This window comes from Calliopsis andreniformis, chromosome 8 (genome assembly GCF_051401765.1).
Source record: "Calliopsis andreniformis isolate RMS-2024a chromosome 8, iyCalAndr_principal, whole genome shotgun sequence".
NCBI lineage: Eukaryota > Metazoa > Arthropoda > Insecta > Hymenoptera > Andrenidae > Calliopsis > Calliopsis andreniformis.
Window position 1 is genome coordinate 260,789 of NC_135069.1, and position 10,992 is coordinate 271,780.

Below are 10,992 nucleotides of genomic sequence, written 5' to 3' on the forward strand. Positions count from 1 at the left end.
CCACATGTATGTACACAGGAATCAGTTTAACTGGAAACCCTGAATCGATGTTGGCAGCACTTACAATGCACTAATAGGATTTAGAATAAATGCTGCCAACACTCGGAGGGTTTCCAGATAAGCTGATCACCGTTATGTACACTTGTAACGTTGTAACACAGACGAGTATGTAAAATAGATCGGGCATTTAATGGACTTTCGCGTCTCATATTCTGAAATACCGAATTCTCGAAAATTCACTGGTTTTCAAACGCCTTCTGCGAAACATATTCTTTTCACCACTGGCGCTGGTTAGTGTCTGCAAACGAGAAAATATTCCTACCATATCTCCCAGTCCTTCGTAGTCCTTCGATGGGTTCGGAATAGCAGACTTCGCCACAAGATACGACATCTAACGAAACGCATCATCGAGTGTCTTTATTCGAGAACCGAATTATAGGTAAGATTAGATTTGTATTTTCAATTTTGAATTTAAAATTGTATATAAACCAAAACACAATATTTTTCTTTGTTTTGATCAGGCAAAACAATTTGGTTAGCTGGCAAGTTGGTTTGACTGAAGGCATCTCGATTAACTTGAACGATCTTTCGAAAACTTCGCACGAAGATACAACTCATGTCCCATCATTTGTCTGCTTCGAGTAGAAAAACATTGCGATTCAATCAGGTTCGCTATTAAGCTAATACAGTGCTTCACTATCAATAAGCTTCTTCGAGAAGATCATCATCCTTACACTATATTCAACATTCTGCAGTGTATAAATCCTTCTTAATTACTTACAGAAATAAAAATGACTTTAATAACAATAATCTGCGTTTACTGATTTTTTGAACCACATGCCAGACACATTCCTCTATTTCCATATAAAGATATCTCTTTTATAATTGAAAATTAACACTTCCAGACATTTTTCAAAATTCTGAGATACTTCCTTACATATCATATTCCCCTCATACTTTTACGCAATTCTGGTAAAACCTGGATTTCGTTTCCCGCCAATTTTTCGAAAGACCTCCTCGCATGTCATGTTCTCCTGATACTTACAGTGATTTCGAACAAACTCGAATGTCGTTTCCCGCCAATTTTTCGAAAGACCTCCTCGCATGTCATGTTCTCCTGATACTTACCGTGATTTCTGGCAAACTCGAATGTCGTTTCCCGCCAATTTTTCGAAAGACCTCCTCGCATGTCATGTTCTCCTGATACTTACCGCGATTTCGAGCAAACTCGAATTTCGTTTCCCGCCAAATTTTTCGAAAGACCTCCTCGCATGTAATGTTCTCCTGATACTTACCGTGATTTCGAGCAAACTCGAATGTCGTTTCCCGCCAATTTTTCGAAAGACCTCCTCGCATGTAATGTTCTCCTGATACTTACCGTGATTTCGAGCAAACTCGAATGTCGTTTCCCGCCAATTTTTCGAAATACCTCGCATGTCATGTTCTCCTGATACTTACCGTGATTTCGAGCAAACTCGAATGTCGTTTCCCGCCAATTTTTCGAAAGACCTCCTCGCATGTCATGTTCGCCTGATACTTACCGCGATTTCGAGCAAACTCGAATTTCGTTTCCCGCCAAATTTTTCGAAAGACCTCCTCGCATGTCATGTTCTCCTGATACTTACCGTGATTTCGAGCAAACTCGAATGTCGTTTCCCGCCAATTTTTCGAAAGACCTCCTCGCATGTCATGTTCTCCTGATACTTACAGTGATTTCGAACAAACTCGAATGTCGTTTCCCGCCAATTTTTCGAAAGACCTCCTCGCATGTCATGTTCTCCTGATACTTACCGTGATTTCTGGCAAACTCGAATGTCGTTTCCCGCCAATTTTTCGAAAGACCTCCTCGCATGTCATGTTCTCCTGATACTTACCGCGATTTCGAGCAAACTCGAATTTCGTTTCCCGCCAAATTTTTCGAAAGACCTCCTCGCATCTAATGTTCTCCTGATACTTACCGTGATTTCGAGCAAACTCGAATGTCGTTTCCCGCCAATTTTTCGAAAGACCTCCTCGCATGTAATGTTCTCCTGATACTTACCGTGATTTCGAGCAAACTCGAATGTCGTTTCCCGCCAATTTTTCGAAATACCTCGCATGTCATGTTCTCCTGATACTTACCGTGATTTCGAGCAAACTCGAATGTCGTTTCCCGCCAAATTTTTCGAAAGACCTCCTCGCATGTCATGTTCTCCTGATACTTACCGTGATTTCGAGCAAACTCGAATGTCGTTTCCCGCCAATTTTTCGAGAGACCTCCTCGCATGTCATGTTCTCCTGATACTTACCGTGATTTCGAGCAAACTCGAATGTCGTTTCCCGCCAATTTTTCGAGAGACCTCCTCGCATGTAATGTTCTCCTGATACTTACCGTGATTTCGAGCAAACTCGAATGTCGTTTCCCGCCAATTTTTCGAAATACCTCGCATGTCATGTTCTCCTGATACTTACCGTGATTTCGAGCAAACTCGAATGTCGTTTCCCGCCAATTTTTCGAAAGACCTCCTCGCATGTCATGTTCTCCTGATACTTACCGTGATTTCTGGCAAACTCGAATGTCGTTTCCCGCCAATTTTTCGAAAGACCTCCTCGCATGTCATGTTCTCCTGATACTTACCGTGATTTCGAGCAAACTCGAATGTCGTTTCCCGCCAATTTTTCGAAAGACCTCCTCGCATGTAATGTTCTCCTGATACTTACCGTGATTTCGAGCAAACTCGAATGTCGTTTCCCGCCAATTTTTCGAGAGACCTCCTCGCATGTAATGTTCTCCTGATACTTACCGTGATTTCGAGCAAACTCGAATGTCGTTTCCCGCCAATTTTTCGAAATACCTCGCATGTCATGTTCTCCTGATACTTACCGTGATTTCGAGCAAACTCGAATGTCGTTTCCCGCCAATTTTTCGAAAGACCTCCTCGCATGTCATGTTCTCCTGATACTTACCGTGATTTCTGGCAAACTCGAATGTCGTTTCCCGCCAATTTTTCGAAAGACCTCCTCGCATGTCATGTTCTCCTGATACTTACCGCGATTTCGAGCAAACTCGAATTTCGTTTCCCGCCAAATTTTTCGAAAGACCTCCTCGCATGTAATGTTCTCCTGATACTTACCGTGATTTCGAGCAAACTCGAATGTCGTTTCCCGCCAATTTTTCGAAAGACCTCCTCGCATGTAATGTTCTCCTGATACTTACCGTGATTTCGAGCAAACTCGAATGTCGTTTCCCGCCAATTTTTCGAAATACCTCGCATGTCATGTTCTCCTGATACTTACCGTGATTTCGAGCAAACTCGAATGTCGTTTCCCGCCAATTTTTCGAAAGACCTCCTCGCATGTCATGTTCGCCTGATACTTACCGCGATTTCGAGCAAACTCGAATTTCGTTTCCCGCCAAATTTTTCGAAAGACCTCCTCGCATGTCATGTTCTCCTGATACTTACCGCGATTTCGAGCAAACTCGAATTTCGTTTCCCGCCAAATTTTTCGAAAGACCTCCTCGCATGTAATGTTCTCCTGATACTTACCGTGATTTCGAGCAAACTCGAATGTCGTTTCCCGCCAATTTTTCGAAATACCTCGCATGTCATGTTCTCCTGATACTTACCGTGATTTCGAGCAAACTCGAATGTCGTTTCCCGCCAATTTTTCGAAAGACCTCCTCGCATGTCATGTTCTCCTGATACTTACCGTGATTTCTGGCAAACTCGAATGTCGTTTCCCGCCAATTTTTCGAAAGACCTCCTCGCATGTCATGTTCTCCTGATACTTACCGTGATTTCGAGCAAACTCGAATGTCGTTTCCCGCCAATTTTTCGAAAGACCTCCTCGCATGTAATGTTCTCCTGATACTTACCGTGATTTCGAGCAAACTCGAATGTCGTTTCCCGCCAATTTTTCGAAAGACCTCCTCGCATGTAATGTTCTCCTGATACTTACCGTGATTTCGAGCAAACTCGAATGTCGTTTCCCGCCATTTTTTCGAAAGACCTCCTCGCATGTCATGTTCTCCTGATACTTACCGGGATTTCGAGCAAACTCGAATTTCGTTTCCCGCCAAATTTTTCGAAAGACCTCCTCGCATGTCATGTTCTCCTGATACTTACCGTGATTTCGAGCAAACTCGAATGTCGTTTCCCGCCAATTTTTCGAGAGACCTCCTCGCATGTCATGTTCTCCTGATACTTACCGTGATTTCGAGCAAACTCGAATGTCGTTTCCCGCCAATTTTTCGAGAGACCTCCTCGCATGTCATGTTCTCCTGATACTTACCGTGATTTCTGGCAAACTCGAATGTCGTTTCCCGCCAATTTTTCGAAAGACCTCCTCGCATGTCATGTTCTCCTGATACTTACCGTGATTTCTGGCAAACTCGAATGTCGTTTCCCGCCAATTTTTCGAAAGACCTCCTCGCATGTCATGTTCTCCTGATACTTACCGCGATTTCGAGCAAACTCGAATTTCGTTTCCCGCCAAATTTTTCGAAAGACCTCCTCGCATCTAATGTTCTCCTGATACTTACCGTGATTTCGAGCAAACTCGAATGTCGTTTCCCGCCAATTTTTCGAAAGACCTCCTCGCATGTAATGTTCTCCTGATACTTACCGTGATTTCGAGCAAACTCGAATGTCGTTTCCCGCCAATTTTTCGAAATACCTCGCATGTCATGTTCTCCTGATACTTACCGTGATTTCGAGCAAACTCGAATGTCGTTTCCCGCCAAATTTTTCGAAAGACCTCCTCGCATGTCATGTTCTCCTGATACTTACCGTGATTTCGAGCAAACTCGAATGTCGTTTCCCGCCAATTTTTCGAGAGACCTCCTCGCATGTCATGTTCTCCTGATACTTACCGTGATTTCGAGCAAACTCGAATGTCGTTTCCCGCCAATTTTTCGAGAGACCTCCTCGCATGTAATGTTCTCCTGATACTTACCGTGATTTCGAGCAAACTCGAATGTCGTTTCCCGCCAATTTTTCGAAATACCTCGCATGTCATGTTCTCCTGATACTTACCGTGATTTCGAGCAAACTCGAATGTCGTTTCCCGCCAATTTTTCGAAAGACCTCCTCGCATGTCATGTTCTCCTGATACTTACCGTGATTTCTGGCAAACTCGAATGTCGTTTCCCGCCAATTTTTCGAAAGACCTCCTCGCATGTCATGTTCTCCTGATACTTACCGTGATTTCGAGCAAACTCGAATGTCGTTTCCCGCCAATTTTTCGAAAGACCTCCTCGCATGTAATGTTCTCCTGATACTTACCGTGATTTCGAGCAAACTCGAATGTCGTTTCCCGCCAATTTTTCGAGAGACCTCCTCGCATGTCATGTTCTCCTGATACTTACCGTGATTTCGAGCAAACTCGAATGTCGTTTCCCGCCAATTTTTCGAGAGACCTCCTCGCATGTCATGTTCTCCTGATACTTACCGTGATTTCTGGCAAACTCGAATGTCGTTTCCCGCCAATTTTTCGAAAGACCTCCTCGCATGTCATGTTCTCCTGATACTTACCGTGATTTCTGGCAAACTCGAATGTCGTTTCCCGCCAATTTTTCGAAAGACCTCCTCGCATGTCATGTTCTCCTGATACTTACCGCGATTTCGAGCAAACTCGAATTTCGTTTCCCGCCAAATTTTTCGAAAGACCTCCTCGCATGTAATGTTCTCCTGATACTTACCGTGATTTCGAGCAAACTCGAATGTCGTTTCCCGCCAATTTTTCGAAAGACCTCCTCGCATGTAATGTTCTCCTGATACTTACCGTGATTTCGAGCAAACTCGAATGTCGTTTCCCGCCAATTTTTCGAAAGACCTCCTCGCATGTCATGTTCTCCTGATACTTACCGTGATTTCTGGCAAACTCGAATGTCGTTTCCCGCCAATTTTTCGAAAGACCTCCTCGCATGTCATGTTCTCCTGATACTTACCGGGATTTCGAGCAAACTCGAATTTCGTTTCCCGCCAAATTTTTCGAAAGACCTCCTCGCATGTAATGTTCTCCTGATACTTACCGTGATTTCGAGCAAACTCGAATGTCGTTTCCCGCCAATTTTTCGAAAGACCTCCTCGCATGTAATGTTCTCCTGATACTTACCGTGATTTCGAGCAAACTCGAATGTCGTTTCCCGCCAATTTTTCGAAATACCTCGCATGTCATGTTCTCCTGATACTTACCGCGATTTCGAGCAAACTCGAATTTCGTTTCCCGCCAAATTTTTCGAAAGACCTCCTCGCATGTCATGTTCTCCTGATACTTACCGTGATTTCGAGCAAACTCGAATGTCGTTTCCCGCCAATTTTTCGAGAGACCTCCTCGCATGTCATGTTCTCCTGATACTTACCGTGATTTCGAGCAAACTCGAATGTCGTTTCCCGCCAATTTTTCGAAAGACCTCCTCGCATGTAATGTTCTCCTGATACTTACCGTGATTTCGAGCAAACTCGAATGTCGTTTCCCGCCAATTTTTCGAGAGACCTCCTCGCATGTCATGTTCTCCTGATACTTACCGTGATTTCGAGCAAACTCGAATGTCGTTTCCCGCCAATTTTTCGAGAGACCTCCTCGCATGTCATGTTCTCCTGATACTTACCGTGATTTCTGGCAAACTCGAATGTCGTTTCCCGCCAATTTTTCGAAAGACCTCCTCGCATGTCATGTTCTCCTGATACTTACCGTGATTTCTGGCAAACTCGAATGTCGTTTCCCGCCAATTTTTCGAAAGACCTCCTCGCATGTCATGTTCTCCTGATACTTACCGGGATTTCGAGCAAACTCGAATTTCGTTTCCCGCCAAATTTTTCGAAAGACCTCCTCGCATGTAATGTTCTCCTGATACTTACCGTGATTTCGAGCAAACTCGAATGTCGTTTCCCGCCAATTTTTCGAAAGACCTCCTCGCATGTAATGTTCTCCTGATACTTACCGTGATTTCGAGCTAACTCGAATTTCGTTTCCCGCCAATTTTTCCAAAGACCGCCTCGCATGTCATGTTCTCCTGACACTTACCGTGGTTTTTGACTAATTATAAAGTTTAAAGATCATCGAAATGTCTCCTTTTTATAATGTTCTGATATTTATACTCATTTCTGCCATAAAATAATCTTTGGTAAATAATAAACGACATTAACAAGAGAATACAGCACTAAGAAGGGTCTCTTCTAGGATGTAGGTTTTTATATGGCAAATATTTATTACACAGGATTTATGATGGATTAAGTAAATGACTAAATGCATACATTTTTTCGTACTGTTCTTTTATTTGTTACAAAATAAATAAATTTGAACTAGTAACATATTTTATTGTTAGAAGTAAGTAAGTAAGGAGTCGAAAAATTGTCATAGTTCTCTCCAAAAATACGAAAAATTTTATGACTTTTTATCATAATGACATACCTAGTCGAAGCAAACAATGATGGAGTAGAGGATTGAATCATCAGACGAAATGTTAAAAAGACTGTTCGGTATCACCGAAGTTTTTCTCTAATCGAAATGCCGACTATCCGAGCTACGTTGCCTGATCACTAAACAGACAGATTATAGTGAACCACCATAAGAAATTGTAAGAACAGTAACGCAACAGTTTTATTATAAATTACAAGTTGAAGATATAAACGTAAGCTTACTAAATTGAATTCTTAAATGAAGACATGTGACGCTGTTCCACAGTGAATGTTGTATCTCACGGCGTATGGTCTGATCACTAGTCATGAATGATGTAGCCTCAAAAACCTATGGGCTCGTGGGCCTTCGTCACGGGTCAGGTAAAGTTAACCTATCAACCCACCAAAAACTAGCACGACGCGAACTCTTCGAAATCTCGAGAGCGACTGATTGTGAATTGCGACTGATGATTTCCAACGTGTCACGTGTCACCGTCACCGCTCACGCGTCATCACACTCCCGTATCCCCACCAGCGGCTTCATTCTTCTCATTCTTCTTCTTCTTCGTTCTTTCTCTACTCCCTACACGCCACAGAACAGTGACGTCATGAAAATTCGTTATGCGTAGAGAATCAGGCGGCAAGCCTGCTGAGGGACGCGTTGGTTTCATGTGCTTTTTTGGGTACAGACAGACTTGTATTTAATTTTGAATCGATATTACAATTACAATTCTTACTGCTCGCAGTGCTGGATTTTTATTTCATGCACAGCCGCAAACGTTGGACATGACACGAAAATAGGGCTTTAGAGTTAGAGCCCCAGAAATGCAGGACAGAAAAAAGCATTGCATGTCCAGTCTACAATAGGTCTGGTCTAAGGTAAACGGCAAAAATTAGATGGCACTATTGATTCCAGCAGCAATTTCAAATTGTAGAGGATTTTAAAAATTTGCTTACACATTAAGTAAACTGTTAATATAGCTTTTATAACAACAAATAAAGAATTTTGTCGATTGAAATTGTTATATACGAACCTGTAAAATTTGTGACAAAATTCCTGGCCTTTATGTTTATCATTTATTTATCCAATTATTATCTTATTCATTGCATGCATATGCTAAACAAGTGCTGTTTTTTCGTTGCTCGGTACCGTGTACATACATACATATGCATATAACTGGTAACTATGGAAATAGATATTACATGAAAAACTGCACGCGCTATTGCAAGTAATAAGTAATGTTTGATCAATTCTAAATGCATTCAACACTAGTTTGTGATTATTTATTTTATGTAATAAATTAATTGAACTATGGTAACGCTAACTACTGATTACATCGAAAAAAGATCTCAATCACGATTAAGTAAATTTCCGAGTGCAAAAACGAAAAAGACCGAACTATATGGGCTAACCCACTTACGAATGAACAATATGTACATCAACAGTATCGTAAGTTATATTTTCGAAAAGTAGTCATATTTAGCAATTTTTACGACTAGTTGTTTCATTGCAGGGTAATATTGCTGTCTATAAAAATCTGAAAGTAATATATTTACAGAATAATAATATATCTAGAATAGATAATTTACAATTTGCATCCAATTTGACTCATCTCTATCTGCAACATAACGCAATAAATAAATTGGAGAACTTAGATTGTTTTACGAAACTTGAAACGCTCTACTTAGGATACAATGATATAGCAGTGGTGGAAGGACTTGAGCATTTGCGAAACTTAACTGTATTACATGTAGAAAGGCAAAGACTAACTCATGGAGAATCATTATGTTTCGATCCAAGAAGCATGCATGCATTATCGGTAAGTTTGTCACTTTAGAATTAGTCTTTAAAGTAATTCTTTATATTTTGTTACATTGTTTCTAGAATTGTTTAAAAGTATTTAATATTTCTGGTAACAAACTATCAACTTTAAGAGATATTAAGAGTTTGGAGAAACTGGAAGTTCTAGATACTAGAAACAACAGGATAGATGATATCAATGATCTAACTGAAATTATAAGTGCTCTAACATCTCTAAGAGAATTATCTATACAAGATAATCCTATAACTGAACATTACAGATACAGAGAGAATCTTATTGCCAATAATGACACATTAAGTATGTTTATAATTGCATTTTCATTTGTATACGTATTTTATTCAAAAATGTATCGTTTAATAGGGATGTTGAATGGAGTAATGGTCACTGATATTTGTCGATGTTTCATGAAAAGATTTAAGATAGAAAAACATCGTCGTACTAAGCAATTCTCAAAGGTCAGATTGGATGAGGATATTACAAGTAGGGTCATGTTAGAAGTTTTCATAATAAAGTTTTTGCATCACAGATGCAATTACTTTTATGTACGATGATGATGATGATGATGATGATGATGATGATGATGATGATGATGATGATGATGATGATAATAATAATAATAATAATAATAATAATAATAATAATAATAATAATAATAATAATAATAATAATAATAATGATTAATGCTTACATTAGGTTCATTGAATTTACCATTGGCCCTTAAAAAATCAATATCTAGAGCAATGAATCTTCAACATCCTACTCCAAAAGTATCTATTTCAGTCTCATCAATTATTGATGAAACACAACCACAAATATTTTTAGCATGGAAAACAGGTAGATAAATACAATAAACAAATAGATTAATTTCAATATACACACGAATATCATTCACAATAAATGAATGATTGTGATTAATTTAGCACCAGGTATAGAAGCTATGAGACATGGTCACATCACTCCCAGACTATTCTGGAATCATGTAGCAAAAACCAAACATTCATATATTGCGAGATCATCGACGAAAAGCAAATCTAATAAATTGTCAAAGGAACAAGTTAACATATCCAAAAATAACTTATGCGACACTTGACTACATCATGTGCCCATTGCCCAGCTTTACAATATTATGAGAACAGATACGTATTAGTAGTCATATATACATATATACATGTGCGTGCTTGCGTGCGTGCATGCGCGCGCACGCGCGTGGTGGTATGTATATGTAAGCATACATATACTATTGATAACATTTTTTATATCAACGAAAATTATCACGTGAGTTAATATTTTAATATAATTTTTATATTACTATATATGTATATACGCAAAAGAAACCAATAAATCTTTTTCAACAAAGTGATTTTTTCTTATTTATTACAATTCTTTCTTTAGAAAATTATTTATAATCTATTATAGACTTTCTTCATTTGCATTTAATTTTCTTTTAATTTAAGTATATCTTATTCATTGATTAACATCTAAATTATTCGATTTACTGTCTATATATTGGAAAGCCATGTAGAAAATCAAAATAAATCTAATAATGAAATTATGATTATTTAAATGCAATGAAACATCTAGAATTAAATAGTTAATACACAAATGATTTACACACAGAGTAATGTAATCATAAGATTAAGTATACAATATTTTATTGTCGTTAAATAAATAAAAGATATGAAAGCCGTAATATTATGAATTATAATTCCAATCTGCTTGAAGATTCATACATTAGGTTAAAAACTTGGTTGCATGTGTTGATTAAAGTATTTAACCACTGTGTTACA

The 10,992-nt window shown here is 39.3% G+C and overlaps 1 protein-coding gene and 1 long non-coding RNA gene across 8 annotated transcripts; one reads left to right on the forward strand and one right to left on the reverse strand.

Moving 5' to 3' along the window:
* Positions 1-7,235: 7,235 nt before the first annotated feature.
* LOC143182456 (uncharacterized) lies at positions 7,236-10,029 on the reverse strand. Of its 7 annotated transcripts, none has more exons than XR_013002438.1 (5): positions 9,894-10,029; positions 8,804-8,920; positions 8,417-8,566; positions 7,626-8,256; positions 7,236-7,523 (listed from the first exon to the last, which is right to left on the reverse strand). It is a non-coding gene; the product is annotated as an uncharacterized LOC143182456 (long non-coding RNA). The 7 variants fall into 7 exon arrangements; XR_013002436.1 differs by having other exon boundaries at positions 8,804-9,001; positions 9,894-10,018; XR_013002437.1 differs by having other exon boundaries at positions 8,417-8,920.
* Positions 8,676-10,549, forward strand: LOC143182455 (protein phosphatase 1 regulatory subunit 42). Its single transcript, XM_076383447.1, has 6 exons — positions 8,676-8,832; positions 8,897-9,202; positions 9,268-9,502; positions 9,566-9,685; positions 9,899-10,039; positions 10,126-10,549. Exons 1-6 carry the CDS (start codon positions 8,695-8,697, stop codon positions 10,293-10,295), a joined length of 1,110 nt encoding a protein of 369 aa, XP_076239562.1. The 5' UTR covers positions 8,676-8,694; the 3' UTR covers positions 10,296-10,549.
* Positions 10,550-10,992: the final 443 nt, after the last annotated feature.

Excerpts from the sequence above, each read along its gene's own strand:
- LOC143182455 (XM_076383447.1), top strand. The coding sequence starts at position 8,695 with ATGGTAACGCTAACTACTGATTACATCGAAAAAAGATCTCAATCACGA. Across the intron at positions 9,503-9,565 it reads TGCCAATAATGACACATTAA|GGATGTTGAATGGAGTAATG; the intron begins GTATGTTTATAA and ends ATCGTTTAATAG. Across the intron at positions 9,686-9,898 it reads ATTGGATGAGGATATTACAA|GTTCATTGAATTTACCATTG; the intron begins GTAGGGTCATGT and ends TGCTTACATTAG.